Genomic DNA, 20,193 nt, shown 5'->3' on the forward strand with positions numbered 1-20,193 from the left:
GGATTCTACTTAGTGTTTTGTCTTGGGAAGGGAGGGGCCTATTTGTTAAGCTTGAGAATTGGGACTCCACTAACACATGTATTCTGATTCAAAGCAGAATAACTGACATTAATGCTTAGATGTGATTTTCTATTCCAGGATACCTGTAACGTTTTTCGTCAGGAATATCAGTGTTAAATCACCAGTTTTAACTCCAGATTGGATGGCTGGAGAGATTTACTATGTTTTTCCTACTGTGCCTTTAAAATGATAGGTATTGCTGTAGTTTCTAGATGTTTTATGTTTTCCTGGATTTAGATACACCCACAAAGCTGCTTAAGTAACATGCTTGCTTTCATGTCATACACTATTATAAGAGTGATGGTGCTTGGGGGTGGTAGGAAGCTAAAGAGTATAGTACTTGGCAGAAAAATCTGTTATTCTCTCATAGGATAAGGATTTTTTAAAATGGGTGTGAATTATCTGTATAATTATCTTCCATCTAAGTGCAGTTTTATGGGTTTGGGTTGGTTTCCTGCTGGGGTTTTTTTGGTGTTTTTTTTTTAAGATGTCTTAGTGAAGTTAGCTTTCACGTAGGTAGTTTTTTGGAGGTTTTTTAGGATTTTGACTTCTCTAACCAGAAACAAAATATGTCATAAAGCAACTCCTTTCCTGTTAGCATCTACAAGCCAGGCAGTAAAATTTGGTGGCTATTAAAATCACATTAACTTAGACTGAAATTTGTCTTCACAATGTTGGAATCAAGGAATCTCAACTCATGTAAGGTTTGTATAAAGTGACTGTATTCTGTATGAAACAGTAAAATCTGTTGGAAGACAATAATTGTCTATTGTGGGTTTTGTAGTCATGGTGAGTCTTTTACAAAGGAAATGTGTGCAAATCTTCTCAGTAACTTAAATACTTGACTCTGTTTGTTTTTCTTTCACTGGGTACATGAAAGCCAATTCACCGTTTCCATCAGAGCAAGGGAGATGTTGATTGTATTTACCTTTGAATACTGCCTTGAATACTACTGTGCTTGAGTAGTTGGCTTTTCCATAAGTCTTTGAAACATACCAGTTAAAGTTTTCAACAAATAAATGCCAGCCCTTTTAAAATTTCTTATTTGACTTGCATATTCTTCAGCTTTTTAAAATTTCGTGGCTGAGAGCATTTGAAAGCAGATTGTTTATTCATACTCTGACTATAGCAGGAAGGAAATAAGAACACTTCATATAATTACTGTAAAGTGCATCAATTATAGTTTTAATAATATTTTGAATTTAGTTATCAAGCATGCTTGAAACATACTGCATTTTGCTGACTTCTTTTCTGAGTATTTTTTTCCACTTTATAATATGCAGCTATTGGACTTCCTCCTTTACTCAAGGTTCTTATTCCACACTAAAAATAAGCATAAGCAGAAGATTTGCCATAGATCTGTTTTCATCAGTATGCAACCTCAACAGCAAGGGAAAAGACAGGATGCACTTTGCAGCATGCTTTTTCAAGTAACGGGCTTAAAATAGAGGCGCCTTTGCATGGTACAGTAACTTTTAAGCCATGCCTGTTAGTGTTTGGAAGTGCATTTCTATTTAATTTTTTTGGTAGTAGTCCTGTCTACACAGTCAGGATCCAGTCTCAGGTAAGAGATGAGCACCCCTCCACAGCTTCTGTGTGGTGACAGTAAGAAAGTTAGTCTGCAATTTACATTAATAATGGAGTTGGCATCAAAGCTATTTAAAATACTTCCATGGTGCAGCAGTGCTTAAAAGCATACCACTGCCACCCCCAAAAAAACCCAAACAAAAAAACCTAGAGGAAATCTCATATGTCTTGTAGTACTGCAGCTGGGACACTAGTATAAAATTATTTTTGTTCCTAAATCTTCAGACTACATTCCCAGGCCCATTTCTTTGTGCATGGCGTGAGTGGGTGTTGAACACATGAATTGACACTTGGCAAGTGAGGTATGGAAGTGGGGAACAGAGTGCTGGGCTTCTGCTTCCCATTCTCCTCCTCCTATCTCTTGCCAAAGGAATTAACAGTCTCCTAGCCTTTGTCAATAACATCCGTGTCCTAGTTAGTCTGGGATTGTGTCACTGTGTTTGTGAGCATTTGCAGACTGGCACTGGTGCCAGTGCAGTCTGGTGAAGGTGCTTCTAGTGTACAGCTCAGCTAAAGGGCTGCTCTGGGATGAGCACTGGCTTTTAATAAGCTTTGAGGCAGTCAGGCTTTAATACAGTTGGCACATGGCTTTCTGAGATCTGGGCTCTTCCCAAGGATACCTGCTACCAGCTTTGGGATTAGTGAGAACATTAAAGATGTTCTTTTAACAATGAATGGGGAAAAGCCACGGCAAGAGTCTTTTTTTGTAGACAGGATCTTAGTAACTCTCCAGGCTCTGTAAAGTGAATCAATTAAATGTGTGCTTTAGGCAAAGTTAAATATATGGAACTTTTACCTTGGCAATTAACCATGTTCCTCATTAGAACTTCAGAATCCAAGGATGTCTCCCTGTCAATATTTAAGGATTACTTCAGAAATACAGGAATGCCCTTTTGTCTTTGTGTAAAGCTTCCAAAGCTGTGGTCATTTGAAGGAGTGAACCTAAATCCTTGAAAAGAAGAAAGTAGTAGTAGTGCACATTACTAGAAATAAGTTTGCAGCTTTAAAATTCAGGGTGATTTTGTACTTCAAGTAGATCAGCAAGTGATAGGTGTTATTTCCAAAAAAGTATTATAATGGCTTGCTGATGATTTGCTTTCAGAGGAGGAAAAAAAAACCCCAGCATTCCAAACCCAATCACTCTTCTGGTTGTCAGCTGTTCCATTTCCCAAGATTTTTGTTTCCAAGGTGTTTTTCATTAGGTGTGTACTTTAATGAGATCACAAAAGAACAGTGTGTCTGGCAGAACTTTATTTTCTTGCATATGCTTATAATTACATGCTTTCCTGTGAGTTGTACTGTACTATAGTTCTAAATATTCCATAGCTAAAAATAATATTATTTAGTGTTTCTTAATGTTTCTATTTACAGGGAGCATGACTACTCCCTTGCCTGCCTTTCTGAGCACTTTCTTAGTGTATTACTAGATTAGACTTTCAAACCAGTAAGTAATGAAAATGTAGACGTGATCAAAAGAGACTGCAAAATTTTAGTAGGTGGTGCTCATAGCAGTGATAAAAAAAACAAACAATAGCCAAAAAAACCTGAAGAAAACAGCCTGTTAGGTCAAACTTTTGACTGGGTAATGTCTGTCAATTTTGTACAAATGCAGATTTAAAGGTAGAAATAGAGCATATTGTTGCAGTGCTACCAGCCTTCTAGTTAGAAAAGCAGGGAGAGATCTTTGAGTTCACCATAGAGAAGCCTGTAGAGATATATAAAATCATGTGCTTCATATTTATGTATGCGAATAATTGTGAGACCACTCTTTGAAAGGTCATAGCCATCAGGGGACGTTCCTGAGGGGAAGAAAGCAAATGTCACTCCAGCCTTCAAGGAGAGTCTGGGAAATTACATTCCAGTTACTCTCACCTCGATCACTGGAAAGGTGATGGATCACATCCTCCTGGAAGACATTTTCAAACATTTGGAAGATACCAAGGTGATTGAGAGTAGTCAGCATGGATTTTTATGAAGGGAATATTGTGCTTGGCCAGCCTGAAAGCCTTCAAAGACTGGTGCGATGGATGGGACAACAGCAGTTGATGTTACCTGCTTTAGTAAGGCTTTCAACTCTGCATCCCATCCATCCTTGTAGACAAGCTAATGAAGTACACACCAGGAAGTGCACAGTGAAGGGGATCGACAACTGGATGAGTTGAAGAGCTAAAAGGATTCTGATCAGTGCCAGAAAGTTAAGCTGGCCACCATTCACTGGTGGAGTGTCCCAAGGGCTGATTCTGAGTTAAGTGCTGTTTTAACATCACCATTGGTAACCTGAACAATGGGACAGAGCACACCCTCAACAAGCTGGCAGACGATTTCCAGCGATGCCTTCCAGCCTCAGCCATTCTGTGAATGTATTGTATCTTCACCATTTGATTTGTCTTGAAAAATTCAATTAATGCTCTTTCAAAGTCTAAAATCCAGCTCATGATGAATCAAGAGATGCCAGGTGCAAGGGGTGCCTATGTGGGAGCAGGTGTGAGATGAATATGAAAGATCAAATAGCTCCTAAGGAATAAGGAACAATGTGAAGGAAGCAGTGAAATATCCAGTCTTTGAACTGCAGCAGGACATTTTTGCAATGTATCTTGACTGCAGTATGATGAGAGTTATGACATGGTACCATTTTCTTTTCCTGAGGGAAAAGGTGACGTATTCCTGAAAATCTTTTTAGAAGCTGTGTGGTCAAAAAATGAAAGCTATACTTCTACTGGATCATCAGTTGTTACAGACTTTGGTATGAAACATTTGTGTCATGGCAATATCTCTAGAAAGAGATACCCAAGCATTAAGATATTAAAAAACTGTCAATTCTATAGGATTAAAATTTTACAGAGATTTGTATTTTTAGACCTCTCTTGGATTAGCCCTATATCTTTTATTCTGTGCTGAAGGTGCTAAGTACTGACATCAAATGGAAAATATAAATTAAAATTCTCAGTCTATTCTTCCAGTTGTATTTAGGCCTTCACTGCAAGACTTCCTGATGATTTTGGAAATTGGCAATCTTTAAAGAAAGTAAAAAGATTTTATTTTTTTTAATTCACAGGCTGTGTCCCTTCAAGCAATTTTTGAATCTGAATGTAATCTTTCATAGCTTTTTACAGTTTGATCATCTGTAATCTTAGGACTTATAAGAAAATGTAAGGCCATTTAACAAGTTTTAAGTAAGGGTTGTGAAAGAATAGTACAGACTCCCAAGATTTATGCAGCCTGTGAGATCAACAGATAACACTTAAAAATTTTTATCCAAGAACTGGTGTTTAGCAAAAATGCTAAATCAGTCCTAAAAGGTATTTGATAATCTTTTACCACATAAATTTAGATTCCAATTTATAACAAGATGGAGTGCTAAATAGGGGAAGATTTGATGGATATTTTTTTGATTGCAAGTGAAAAGCTCATTTATTTTCTTGATATAAATGAAACTAGGGGTGAAAGGAAAGGTCAGAAATATCTATTCCAGGTACAGGATTTTCAAATCTGTGTCTCAGACTGCTGCCTTTATTTAAAGCCCCATTTGCTTGATTGTCAAGCCCAACCCTATCTGTAATTTTTTTGTTGCCTTTCATTATCTTTGGTAGGTGTTTCCAAAAGGTCTGACTATATCAGTGTGTCTGGGGTACTCACTTATCTTTTGTCTGGTGGAACCTAAATTTAGTTTTTCTTCTTTTTAGTTCAGTATTTCTTTTCCATAAACAATTCTCAAAATAATTAATCCTGTGTAGTCTCACAACCTTCATGTTTAAAACTGGCAGTAATACTGATGACAATTTTTTTTCTCTCTATTAATGAATATATCTTGTTTTGAAACTAGAGTAAATACAATCTCTGTCCAAAGTTTAAAGGGAAAGTCAAGGTGAACCAATATATGTATTATAAGGGGAGCTTTGCTAATTTACCAAGCCAATAATATGACCAAACTTAGGCACAAGTACTCAGACACTGTTACTGCCTAGAGGAAGTGCAGGTAAAGTTTCTGAAACTGGCATTCTGAAATCATTGTAGACTTCTAAATGAAAGAAGTACAAGGTGCAGAAAATAAATGGAAAAAGTAAGACTGCTTATTGAAGTACCACCAGATATGTTAGGGGCAGACAAGTGCAACACAGATGAGAATTTGTAGGCATGAAATTGCATTACATGATTATTGATGTTTTAGTGAGATATTTTTGCCTTATCTGCTGCAGAACTGTCAGACACAAGAAGCAATGGAAGCAGACTTTTTTTCCTGACATTTCTACATCATTGTAACATGGAATAATTTTAACCGGCAATCTTGGACCAGTTAACAGGCAGTGAAAACTGTTGCAAAAGGGAAACTCGGATTTTGAATCCAAAAGTAACTTGGAGGTTTTCTTTGTATGGCTACAAATGCTGTAAATGTGAACAGAACTGGTTTTGTTTCCTTTTCTCCTCATTCCCCTGGAGCCCTTCAAATAGAATGTTTCAGAACTGATCTGTATAACCATTTGCATCTTTACCTTACAGGATGTGAAACCAATTCAGGCCTTTTCTGTGCCTTTGGGAAGTTTGTCCTTGTCTGGTGGAATATACATTTAATTACAGCCCCAGAAATACATGTGTCTTCATATTGCATACTGACTTCTAAACTGGAAACAAAGTGGTACTTTAGAGTTGTAGACATGCAAAATGATAGCATGGCTTCTACAGTCTCTAGGAAAAAATAGTTTAAAAAATGCAAGTTGTGTTGCATGTTTTACAATTAAAAAAAAGCTTATGTTGGTCTTTTGATTCTGTGTGGTTGCTTAAGGATACAAAGCTTACCTGGACATGCTGGTTCTTTGCTGGTTTCCTCAAGTAACCTTTGTATCTGTTAGCATTTTTCAGGTACCTTTGGTAAAAAGATGTGGTATCAAAACAGACCATTTCTTTCAATGTCATGAAAAGCGAATGTCAAATAGAGGAGGGCATGTGTTCTGGGAGAAATGTATTGATAGTTCAGCCAGGGCCAAATGCTGAAATACTTCTGTTGCCTTTTTCCAAGCTTAGAAATATTTTGACTTTTTAAAAATCCAGGTAATTTAAGTAAATCGATAACTGAAGTAGAATGGTGTAATTTAAGTAATAAATTGAGGAATATAATTTGTAGATGATTACTTATATCTATCTGCATATATCTATATATTGCACACTGGGGGATGAAAATATATCGGCTGATGGGCAGACTATTAGACTTCTTTCTTTTCTGTAGCTATAAATTCGTTCTTTTGTTACTAACTTGTTTTTTCATGTGCTGGCTTTCCAAGATGGCCAGATACCTGATTCTGGTGCTGGAAAGAGTAATGTAAGTAATCCTTCACTGTTTGAAGGCAAACTCGGTCATCTCAGTGCATTGCCATGCAGTAGTTACACTAAACTGACTGCAGGAACTCTCATATCCATATATGTAAATACAAATAGAGGTAAGAGTTTTACAGAGGAAAGGCATGCTAAAACTTCAGATCTAATTCCTGCCATAAAGGTGATGAGCTGCACTAGTCGGGTGGAAAAAATACCAGCATACCTTGTGATTCTGACCTGAGAGAAGTATGGAGGACCAGAATCTCTTTGATCACAAATGTACCTTTAAAGTAAGTTTAGTCAAGAAAAATCCTGCAGTAGGATTTAGTAAAAACCCTAGGGTATGATTTTGGAAACACTTAAATGCAGTTTGCACTTTAGTTTGTTGGATTTTTTACTGCTAAATACCTTGTTAGGTTGTGGAAAAGTTATCACAGTATAAAATACTGTGAAAGATAGGAGTATGGATTGTTCAAAATACAGGAAATAGCCATAATAAGTGTTTTCACTCCAGTCTGCTGTACAAAGAAAAGGCTATGTTCTGTATGAATGATCTATATTCATGATGTAGAGGAAAAGATGATAAGAAAACAGGCCTTTGAGTAATTCTTATCTGAGGAGTTATTTTAAAATAAACTTATGAATAGGACACAGTTATCCCGTGTGAAAGCTTGTTCTTTATGAACTCCTGACTTCATCTGTCTTACTCTGAGCATGAGTGACACAAAACAAGGTATTTGGGGTATAGTTTGAAATACTGTATTTGTTCTGTGCACAAAAGTGCTCTAACAGGTAAATAGAAGCAAAGCCCATGCAACCACTGGAAAGTGCATAGTAGTAAATTATGTGGGCTTTTCACCTTTGGTACTTCTTCTTAATCCAGAACAGGGAGGAGTTGACAATTAATCCATACAAGTAGGGTGATATGGAAGTATTACTTAAATGAAAAATAACAGCAAAATAGGGCTTTTAAAGGAAATGGCAAGGGTTTGCACAACTGCATGCAAACCAAAGAGTACAGTAAGGCAATTTTCTGCCTTTGTGTGAAAGTTTTGGTATGTATGAGATTACAGTACTGCTGTACTGTACTGCCTGTCACCCTGCGGAAACTGCGCCAACAAAACTACTGAGCAAAAATGGTACTCGGGTTTTTATTACACATTCAAAATCCTTACTTGTGAGGCAGAACTTTGAATTTAAAAGGGAGGTGGAATTATATATGGGATAACATAGTACCTAAAAACCAGTTTCAGAGCTCTCCTCTTGCATTTGATCCTGCTCTGATGTGCCCACGGCATCCAGAGTCATCCTAACCTTTGGACAGGGTACTTGCTGGTGTAGTAAAACCCACAGGAAATCTATTTCTTCAAGACTGTTCGTTTTAATGAATTAAGTTAGTTACTATACTTTTGAATGATGTGTCAATGATATTGGACATGGTAGATTTTCCTGCTATAATAATATTTTTGCCTATGATACTCACCTTTCCTTGCTTGGAGGCTTAGTACAGAAAGTCACACCCTGCAGCTTGTCCCGACGTACATTTTTAGGGAGTGAAAGAGTTGGCCTGGAAAGTGTAGTTAATTTTTTTTATTCAGCTTGAATTCAGTTCCAGTGGAAGTGAGAAAAGTCTGTGTATTAGGCAGTGTGCAAGCCTTTATTTAATAAGTTACATTGCCCCAAGCTGGCAGTAATTGAGTGACAGCAGTGAAAGGAAATTTTTGGAGTGTGTTCAGAGCATAAAAACATAATAGACCAACAGCTTTCATCAGGCTGAAACAGAGATAAAATATGGTTGATGGTAACTAGCAGAAGGCCCCATTGGCATAGATACAGCATTCATCTATTTTCTATCCTATCCAAATACTTCCTGTACTTTTAAAACTTTTGGACACGTGTGCTTTGATAATTTAGGGGTTTGTTTTTGTTTGTCTGTTACTGGTAATTTTAATGGCTCCTAGTTTTAATGAGAATTTTATTTAGATGCTCAATTTATTTATTTTAAAGAGTGCTGAGATGTTCTTTATAAGAAGATAATTAGCAGGAAGTATTAAATTAAAATAGGCTTTCTTAATTTTCCAGTGCTTGTTACAATTCCTGTGTTTTCTAATCAAAAAGAATATTTTAATGTTTAGATTTAATTCTTGCGTTCTGTGGGGCCATTGTTTTCAACAGTGTTTGTCTTGATCTTTTGATTATAATATATTTTAAAGCCCTGATCAGTTAGTAGATGCAACAAAAATTGTCTTGATTGTGAATGCACATCTTTGAATTCAAGGAAAGAAGTTAACTTCAGAAAAGTGCTGATACTATCATTTGAATAAGGTTATACTGACACTGCTATTGTGCTGGAGTACTATTTAGCATTGAAGTAGTCAGTTTTGTTCAAAGTGGAAAGAAAATGGAATTATTTTGGAATGAAAATGCAATTATTTTTTCTAACCATAAAACGTTGCAAAAAGACAGTTCCAGTCCCTGCGAATGCAATAAGGGAGCATCCCACCTTGATAATAAGGAAATGTTTTGATGTAGGTTATGACTGCTTGAAGATCAACAAGGTTGTTAGAGATGTGCCAGAAGAAGCATTAACATTGCACCTTTTGTGAGTCATAGACCTTGACATGGCGTGTGAATTCAAGCCAAGCTGAAGGGCTAGTAGGTTTTGCTGCACAGCTTTTCTTGTTGGAGGACCTAACCTGATAAACCACATCAGGATGTTACAATTTTTACCATTATGCCACAGAAGTGCTCTTCTGAATAGGCTGCAACTTGTTAAGCCCTTGCAGTTGTCTTTCAAAACCTTTTTGTTTGTTTTTTTCTTCAGAGCAAGTGATTTCTATCTTATGTTTCATGCTTCCCAGGCATTTGCTCACATACTGCTGAAGAAGTTCAGTTATGGCTTTGTATGATTGTGGGGTTGTGTTTTTAAATCTGTTCCTATATTGTTTGATATGATACTTCGAAGTCTAAAGAAGTTGTTCACTATAAATCATAATAGAATCATTGTTGAGATCATGGTTGCAAAAGCAAAATAATTTAGGGATAAAAGCCCTTTGCTAAGTATTGTTCTTTTAAAGTTAAACTGCTGTTTTTTTAAAATTGAAAACCAGTGTTACATTCTTATAAATTATCATGGCTCATCACAGGTAGAAATGGATGGCACGGCCAGGTCTGTAATTTGGTGGCACAGACGTTAATGATGCACAAATAGCAGTGGCTAGCAATCACTGTGAATCCTCTACTGAGTAATGTTTTAGGAGCCAAACTCTTGAGTATTGGATTATCCGAATGAAAATTGGTTAGGATTATACTAAAACCTTATTAAAAGGTGCATAAAAAAGGAGGTGTAAAGGGTATGAGTCTGTTCATTATTATACATAGAAATGTTGCAAAAAGTTAATAACATGTGGAGAGGAGGTAGCATCCACATTAGAATACCATAATAGGTAATCCAGAGGAGTTTAGATTACTCACTGATACCTGTGTTTAAAATCAGTCTTTGAAAACTGGTGATTTCAGAAACAGACTAGGAGCAAAACATATATGGAATAATAGTTCCTGCAGACCTAGTTTGATGATAAAAGTATTAAGTATCAAAAATTGCAGTGTCTAAGCTGTCTAAAAATGCCCGGTTTGTTCCTCACTGCTTTGGTCAGGTAGAGCTTAGTGAAAGGAGGGCCCAACACCAAAATACTTTACCTGGAGCATGAGACAATGTCCTATTATTTCCAGACATCTAGTATACAAACATGAAATAAATAATCGTTTCCTGCTCCTATCAATAACTTGCTCTGAGCAGCAGGAATGACTTTTTTTGTCACATCTCATGAAGACATAGACTGGTATAATTTTCATTTTGTTTGTGTTTTTGCCTTCAAAACAGCAATTCAGATAAGTTCTGAAGTCTAGTTTCCCCTCTGTGAAAGAACACAACATTTTCCGTGTATGTTAAGAAGCCATATGTGACTGCAGTGTTCGTTCAAAGTAGTAGTCCTGCCGAAAAGATGTGAAGAATATGTGTGGCTGGTAACCTTAACATGAATCAATAGCCTTACAGAGTGAGGCAGGATACCATGCTGGGATCATATAAAGTGGAAGATGCTGTGCAAGGCATGTAAAACAATCCCTCCACTGCATTTAGCATTAGTGAAGCCCCAGCAGGAGCAGTGTGTAATTTGGAACACTTGAGTTCAAAGAAATGGGTGGCCCAAGGCAGAACAGCTAGAGGGAATCAGCAAGAATGATCACAGATGCAGGAAAAAAAATAGCCTACTAGGAAACAGAGCAGGAGAGAGTTTTTGGGGTTTTTTTTAATCTAGGTGATAGGACTGAAGAGAGATGTTTGTCCCAGGAAGTGTAAAGTTCTTGCAGTGGTTTCTGTGCCTTCTGCTGCTGAAGAACAGAAGCGGCAATGGGACTAACCTTGTCTGTTGTGTTAGAAGGAAAGGAAAGACACTGCGATGGAGAAGAATGAAAGAGAGAAGATTGCACGGGAATTGTGCAGCCTTGATCACCAGAGACTTCAGGATCAGAGTGAACACGAGCAGTATTGTGTGAAATCAGGCAGATGGGTGAAGGTGGCTGTCTCAAGTTCTTCACAGATCTGTGAACCTCTCTGGGTTTTTACCTGCCTTGTTGGAAATTAGCCTGCTTTTTAGGATTTCTTTTTGCACTTTGCAAGTAATTGTTAAATTAGAAGTGCCTAAAAATATTTCAGTGAGGATCTTTATTCTCTTTTCAACAGTAATAGTGATTAAATGCACAAGATTAGGACTTGTCCAGGAATCATAAGGAGTCCTACAAAGCCAAATATAGGACAAGATAAGATTTAGTGCTGTGCCGTGGTCACAAGGTCATTCTTTCGTGAGAATGAATTCTCCCCCTGCCGCTGAGGTGGATTTGGGAGGAGAAGGGTGATTTTTCTTGAATTTAGTTCTACAGAATTGCCAGACACTTTTGTTGGTCTCTGAAATACTCAGCTGTACATCACTGCGTGGTTCTTCACATTTGGTTTAGGATCATAACAGGTTTCTTATTTCCATTTGTCTGGCATGTGCAAATTATTTTAATGAATGGCAAAAGTAATTATGCCTTTATTAGTACAAAAATCAGGGACTTTAAGTTGATAATTTGTAGTTATAAAAAAATATAGCTGCCTTAAAGTAGAGTGTTTTCAGAACACAGTATAAGAACTGCTGAAAGATTTTGCTTCACTTGCTCAGCCCAGGTGATTTGAATAAGCAGTTTCAACTTCAATTTCTTCTGGATAATTAGAATTAAACTGAAAATTAACAAATTAAACTAATGCTTATCCAGATTTCTCCCTTTCTCCCTTCTGTTTCTAATGACTGCTTTTTTTTTTTTTTTTTTTTTTTTGCAAATAAGTTTCTAATGTGTAATGAGTTGCCCAAAGAGACAAATCTGGGGAGTTTTTGGGGTTTTTTTTCTCCAGATAGTGGACTTGATTAAAAAATACCTAAGAATAATTCCCGATCCATGTATTGACTTTTGTTAGTGGAGTTCAGTGTTTTTCAGGGATTCTTCAAAATACATATGCTTTAGGTATACCAGTACTATCCCTATACTGATTTCCGGTAGATATCCACCTATTGAATTTAAATTTCATTGTTTGGAAAGTTTTTTGAACTAAAAACGTTGTTCCAGTCTATGCGTACAATCATTTTAGAAATGGAAGCCTCCAGAATAAGACATCTAATTTAAATTTATTATTTTTTTGAGTTGTGATGTTGTATTTTTACAGTGATGTGACTATATAAATATTTTTGTCTGTAGGAAGAATCTTCTGTTCCAAACAGAGCTGTTTCACTGAAGGGCCTTTGACTTTAGAAAAAGGTGAACTGAGTATTCCACACCGAGGGATTTTTTTTTTTAATTTTGCGGCTTTAGAAGGCTCCTACACAGATTTCTAAATTGTCTCTATTGTTAAATGTGTTCTGTACCTTCTGAAATCTGAGTGTGAATCAAGCTGTTGATACTTACTTTGCTAACTAGTACTGTCTTATTGTGCTTTCTCGTCTCATCTCTACCTGCCTTGAACTTAGGTTAGATGATCTTTGGTGCAGGAATTGTTACCCAGTGCTGTGCTGATTAGTCATCTGGTATAAAGCAGTCTTTGTGAATAGGGCTTCTTGTCCTTACCAAAATCCAAACAGTAAAATATTTCAAGGTGAAAATATCATGAGGATGTTAAAAGCATTTTTGTAGAATATTATCAACCTGTGAATTTGCAGGGGAAAAATGGTGCTTTATATATTATATCCATGTATTATAATATATCTGAAAAATTTTAGTGCCTGTGTAATGTATTGTTAACGCTACTGAAAACATAATAATTAGGTGTGTAGCTTGTTAACACCCCATATATATTGAAGCAGATTTTGTAAAAGATGTGGATTTGTTCTTTGAGTCACTGTGTAGCAATAGAAAGATTTCTGTGGTGAAATGATGTGGTTTTTATACCTAGCAGATTGAATTGCCATAAAGTTCAGCACTGACTCTGAATTTAAAGATGTATGTTGCTTGTTTATTTTTAGGATTTTTGTAGAAGCAATCTAAATGGAATGCTTTGAGAGCTGTGTGCCCACATACTGCATTTCTTAACGTTGAAGCAATACTTACCTGGAGCGTATGCCTTTATTAAAAAAAAAAACAAAAAAACAAAAAAAAAACCAAAAAGGGGTGGTGGTGCTATGGGGGACAATTCTGGAAATCACAGCGCTAATACAGCACAAGTTGGATCTGTTCTTACTGCTGTTGGAAAGACAGTGGAATATATCTTAAATTTTGATAACATCCTCTATCCTTAACCTGTTCTCAGAAATGAAACACCTCAGATTCTTTTTACATATTTTGTCCATGGATTGTGGAGTTTCAGAAATCCATTTTGTAGCCTTTTGTAAACAACAGTAATTTAATTTCTCAAGGAAATCTTTTGCTGGATTAGTAATTTTTTTGTACCTTCTTTTACACAATAAGAATTACTTCTAGGTTGATAATTGAATTGTGGTCTTCTGCCTCTTTGCATGTGTTTACATTAGAGCCTGATAGATCCAGAAAGGCTTGAGAATATCCTAGAATGTGTTTAAGACATCACATTAAGATATTAGGATTTACTGTGTTAACTTTTAGGTAGTCTAAACTGTTTTGCTGGGGTACTCTTTATCTTCAGATCAATTTAAACTGGAAAAGCAAAGCAAGAGCTGTAACTCAGCCTTATTATAATCTTACAGGTCACAACTGAATAGGAGTCCCTGTTTTGTCCAGGATTTACAGAATGAATGGGTATCTAAATCACTCCATTTGAGAACAAGTCTGGCATACATTATCAGCTTTAGTTGTGAGTTTCTTTACTTTTTTCCCTTAAAATAAGCACTGCAGGTTTCATTATATAAACTGTGTTAGGAATTGAGAAATCCTCTGACTACAGATGCTGAGAATGGACTATGGGAAACAGGACAGCAGAAAATAGAGGATTATGAAGTGAGTTGTCATGTTTCTAACCAGCCGAACTCTAGCTCAGTTCTTTAACTTGCCTCCATAATAAAACATACAAAGGGAAGACAGAAAAATAACATAAAGGCAATGCTTTCCAGTTTTGCAGCTGTGTGAATTGGTAAACACTTGTAAATAGGAATAATTTAGATGAGTTTTCTCTCCAGTATCAAGTGATAATGATAATGTTTCATCTGTATCTCACTTGTATATTTTTTATGTACAATGTGTCTGTAAATGTGCTTAATAACCCTGGGGAAAACATGGTGTAGAGCTGGCTTCCCATCCCTGTGTTGGGGGTGGTGGGCAGCAGTGGGACTGCCTCCCACTCCCACTGAAAGGATCTAGGGCAATTTGGATAGAAATCCCAGCGACTCGGTGGCTGCCAGCTCACGTGTGTTGAGGACAGACACCAGGGTGTCAGTAGGGAATGTGGTGCTGGAGCACAGCCACGCCGAGAAGAAACGTGAGGAAGATGCAGTCAGGGAGAGCCTGTGTCTGGGTCTTTGCACAGCGTTACTGTGACAGAGAAACTTGTCATTTTTATCAAAACGAAGTTGGTTTAAAACTGGCAAAACAAAGCTTAACTAACTTTTCAGAGACTAATGTTTAGGTTTATCGTGGTATATGTATTGTATATTTATTTTTTTTTCCACAGAAACCTGCTAATATTTTAGTTATGGGTGAAGGTCCTGAGCGAGGAAGAGTAAAAATTGGTATGTTTATATCTTTGATAAGTCCCAGTGTAGCATTTAAGTTAGAATGTTCTGAAGGTGCAGTTGTACCACCTAAAGTAGTCACTGTAATACCAGTATGTGCCTGGGCACATTGCCTAAATGCTGTTTTCTGAGTGACTGGCTTCATCATATTAGCCCCATGTACCAGTTCTGACAATGAAATGCTGTAGCCTCATCAATAAAAAGTGGAAAATGTCATTATATTTTGCTTAAGTGGGTGTTTGTGTGGGATGGGTGATTTTGATGTGGGGTTAAAGATGACAGCTACCTAGGAGGAAAGGAGGAGAAAAATGGGATTTTAAAAGTTCCTCCATTTACCTCTAATGCCATGACATCTTGCTGCTGCTTATAAAAAACTAAATAGGGAACTACTCATTGCTACAAACCTTAAATCTTATAGGAATCAAAGATGGCATTTAGCCTACAAAATATTCTTGAAAGAATAGGCAGATCCCTTGGAGATAAACACAAGGGATCTTTAAAGTCCAGAGAACAAAGAAATCCATCCAAAACGTTGAGTGAGAGCTAGTGCTAAATGCTTAGCCTGAGGTGTACCAGATTAGAAAGAACCCAACACTTCCACACTATTGTAACATTTTCTGGTGGGAGTTACTATTTGCAGTGAGAGGATAATTTGTAGAAGTTCAATTATTTTAAACTAACTACATAAATAAAAATTAACAGTAGTCTAACAATAATAAACTGTACTAGGCTGTGCATTATCATGGCAGTGTTGTAATAGCAGACTACTAATGCACAGCCTGCTTACATTTGTTATGGTAATGCAGCCCCATTTGGAAGGGTTTTTTAAAGCTAGTTCATCTATTTCACTTCCCTCTGGCTTTCTTTTATGAGATTATTCTTCTGCATTGTTGCTCTGTTCTCTTACTGTTTTGTTTATCTGAACTATATTGTTAATCACTAGTATAATGATTCAGGGTAGGATTTTCTTGGAGCGTTCGGTGCTGCTCTAGGCCTTCCCTTGCCCTTTGGAATCCAGGGAGCGATGGGCCAAGGTTGAATGCTTCTGCAGATCCTGCTCTGAAAGTTTTTAATGCCTTTCTGAGCTCTAAGGTTGACAGGGATTGAGGTCTGCATAGAAAACAGGTACAGCACGGACAACAGAAGGGAAAATTTCTTCATATTACCTTACTCTTCATGGAGGGTTGCTTCCAAAACAGAGAATGTAGATCATCCTCTGGACTCACTTTTGACAGTGGTGGTGATATTTGCTGTACACAACTACTTGCTAGTAATTGCACACAGACCACCCATTTATTTCTTAATTTATAGTTTTGAATTAATTTGAGAATAACTTAGTAAACAACTAAATTAAATCAGACTCTCTTAATGGACAGGTGAAAGATTCTGTATTGGGCCACCGGTCCTCTGAGCCATCCATTCCCAGTGGGGAAAGAGGGAGGGGAACCTTGGATTTCTAAGTGTGTTATCAAAATGTAGATTTTTTTTTTCTTATTTTCTTAAGATTGCCACAGCAGTAAAAGAATGCAGAAGTTATACACATACCAAGGGCTTCCACTTTTCCAGTGTAACTAATTTTTCTAAAAAATACATAACTGGTATTTAACTTAAAATAATTTTTATAGGCTTTCTGTGTAATTTTGGGTCATAAATTCACTTTCTGCCAACAATTTTCCTTACTATTCATAGTTATTAGTGACTTGATCAATTTTGAGTAACTGATATTTTAATGTAGAAAACTGTAAAATGTTTCTCTTTTTAAATACATTAAAGCAGTCATAAATAGGAATGCATATGAAAAAATAATTAAGGATTGTGTAGTCAAGTTAGAGACCCATATTTATTACACTGCAGTTTTCCCTCAGTGAGCTATAGCATGTAGGTCCTTTTCCCTCAGGGTGGCTATTCATCTCATTTCATTCAAGTCTTTCTCAGCATGTGAATATCCCTAGATGATAGGGTCACTGTCTTGGGATTTGGGGGTTGCTGGGTCAGAAAAGCAATTTGGGGGGGGAAGCTGCATATTTTAGTCTCTGCCCATTTTTTTCTGTATGACTTATATTTAGTAGTTCAGACAACTTTCTAGGCAGTTGTATACTACCAATTCTAAAAAGCAGTTTTTAATTCTATAATGCCCACAACCAAAACTTTAAAATCTTAGCCTGAATGGTATTTAGTACTGGTATATTGATACTGGAAATGCACCTTGATAGAAAATCAGCAGGGAGGCAGATGCTGTAGGCTTAGTTGCTGTTTTTTGTGTGAAGGAACTCTTGCTACAGCTAACTTCATGAGGAGGGAGCTTTTGTCATGTGCACGTATGTATTATAAATCATTCTAACCTTTGCAGACTCTGCATTTTGCTCACTAAAAATTGCTGCTTTGTGAAAAAACATCCTGTGATAATGGGAGTATTTTACCAGAGAACATCAGGTAAAATGAGTCAGGATTTACCAGTGTCCTGAGGAGTTGATGCACTTCTTCAGAACAATGGTTAATTCTTTGTTGGAAATGACTCATGTTAGCAATGATTTATAATGATATACTTCATAGGTGATGCCATCCAGTAACTTCTACAGAAAGGAAATCTGCTCAGAGAGTTCATATCTGCTACAGTCCGCCTTTGCATTTTACTTAGGATTGATGATAGTGCTAACAAGTAAACTCAATCAGTTTGTTCAAAAAAAAAAAAAAAAAAAGAAAATTGTTAGTTTCCCTCAAATTTTAAAGCATCTCTCTTTGAATTTTGCAGCTGACATGGGCTTTGCCCGATTATTTAATTCACCTCTGAAGCCTTTAGCAGACTTGGATCCAGTAGTTGTAACCTTCTGGTATCGAGCTCCAGAGTTGCTTCTTGGAGCAAGGCATTATACCAAAGCTATTGGTAAGTAAATTGGACAAAAATGTACTATTTTGTTCTTTATGTAACTGTACCCAAATATTAAAGCTTTGATAAATTTTTCAGAGGACAGTAGCTGAGTTAAAGGTACATTACTTGTTTCTTGAAGAAACATACATCTTTGACAAATTGTTTAGTGTGGTCTCAGGCCATATATAGAAATGAAATCTATTACTGGGTTTTGGCTCCAAATGCCCTGCATGCAGTCTTAGTTTGTGGCTTTCACACAAGGCTTTCATAAATGCTGTTAGAGGCAGTAAAAAATATGGAAGCAGCTTTGAACTGCTAGTAGAATTCATATTAGGATGACTGTGAGGCACAGTGCATTAATTTTATTGCAGAGGTTATTACCTAGTGTAATAAATACATGAAATAAGGAATGTACAGAGTGGAGAATATAGTGGCTGCACTGAAGCTAAGCTGTAAAAGTAAGCTGCATTTTAGCCTCTCTGTGTCTTTTTCAAAGACAGATGACAGATGGCCAGAGCTGTTGTGGGCTGTAGAACAGGGGGAACAGCGCAGCAGTGAACTGGAGGGAGATTCATCTTTACTGGATTGATCAGCTTTGCTATGGAAGGGACAGAGACTGTAGGGAAAAGGACTGGGAGGTTTTTCTCTTTCTGGCTGGTTTAAAAGATGTCTTAGAGGCTGGAAACCAATTTTGGGAGGAAATAACTTCCCCAGCAGCTACTCCACTTGCTTTGCACAGACAGAGAGGTTGTAGGTCAGCATACTGTATTGTTGTTTCTGTAACCTGAAAGGCTTCCTCAGAACTCAATCTTTTTGTTTTCTTGGTTTGTTTTTTTTTTTTAAGATCATATCAGTGTTTCTGTCAGCAGTTCTCATGTTTATGCCTTAAATGTATTCTTGTTTACTTTTCTGTTAATACTGTGTTTCTTTTATAGATCAGATACATTTTTTATATGTTCCTTTAAACTGCTTAATTTTTTGTATTTGCATCTTCCCTCACTTTACTGGCATTTCTTCTGATTGCAGTGTGTGAAACTGCATGGGCAGTCATTGCCCTTCATACATAATTTTTTCAGTGCAGATAAAAAAATGACTGTGTAAAAACACTGAGTAGTGGGGTTATGCTGTCTGCATTATTTGCTTTTGTCCTTGTTTATGACCTTGTTCATTCAAGGCTCAATCTAGCATTACTTTGAGTTAAAAATTGCATTTGTATATACTAGAAAAAAATTGAGAAAACAGCTGGGAAAATTCAGGCTATCTGATTATAAGATAGGAAAGCAACAGTTAAAAGAAAGGTTGTGGGGTTTTGGTTTTTTTTTTTTTCAATAAATGTTATGAAAAAGTTGTGAGGTATGTGGGCTTCAAGCAATTTGCTTGTTCCTCTCTTTCAGGGTATTATAGATAGCATTTGGTTTATTCCAATACCACTACTTTTCAATTTGTATTTTTGGGGTCATTTAATACTACTTACACTTGGCTGATCAGCAGTTGCGCATTTCTTTGTCAGGACAGTGTGGCAGCAAATGGGCAAGATGCTGGTTGGCTTTTCTTTGTGTTTTGTGCGTTGACAGTCACCCCAATAGTTTTCTTCACTTTTTTTCTTAACCAAATAACTTTTTTACAATGTTAAATGGTAGCTACACTTAAAAACCCCACAAAAACTTGTATGATACTGTCTCAGCTCCTGTGTAGTTACTGAATTGGGTACCTCAATCCATAGCTAATAGAAAAAGTTGACAAGTACTGCACTTCTACAATAGAAACTTGAAGTTTTCAATGCAGGGACCTTATCTCTTGATAAGCTAAACACTGACATTCTGCCTCATCCAGATGCTTTTGGAAAGATTCATTTGTTGTTTTGTTTTGTTTTTTTTTTATTTCTGTTCTCCTTTTTTTAAAGATATTTGGGCCATAGGGTGTATATTTGCAGAGCTGCTAACATCAGAGCCAATATTCCATTGTCGACAAGAAGATATCAAAACTAGTAATCCTTATCACCATGACCAGCTGGACAGAATATTCAATGTAATGGGATTTCCTGCAGGTACATTCTGTATTTTTTATCACCGCTGTTCAAAGAAAGATATCTGTATTGCTTTCTTTGCATGTGAAGGTAGCAGCTGATCAAAGCAA

The 20,193-nt window shown here is 36.7% G+C and overlaps 1 protein-coding gene across 5 annotated transcripts in view; it reads left to right on the plus strand.

Moving 5' to 3' along the window:
• Positions 1-20,193, plus strand: part of CDK8 (cyclin dependent kinase 8) — a 75,110-nt gene that overhangs the window by 39,415 nt on the left and 15,502 nt on the right. For 2 of the 5 annotated variants that reach the window (XM_032099470.1, XM_032099471.1), the window contains exons 5-7: positions 15,128-15,185; positions 17,941-18,072; positions 19,961-20,104. In XM_032099470.1, the coding sequence (XP_031955361.1) occupies positions 15,128-15,185; positions 17,941-18,072; positions 19,961-20,104 (334 nt within the window). Of the gene's footprint in view, positions 1-14,207; positions 14,315-15,127; positions 15,186-17,940; positions 18,073-19,960; positions 20,105-20,193 lie in introns of those variants that run through there. The other 3 variants (XM_032099473.1, XM_032099474.1, XM_032099472.1) reach the window with 3 other exon arrangements.

The sequence above is a fragment of the Corvus moneduloides genome, chromosome 2 (genome assembly GCF_009650955.1).
Source record: "Corvus moneduloides isolate bCorMon1 chromosome 2, bCorMon1.pri, whole genome shotgun sequence".
In the NCBI taxonomy this organism is placed as follows: domain Eukaryota; kingdom Metazoa; phylum Chordata; class Aves; order Passeriformes; family Corvidae; genus Corvus; species Corvus moneduloides.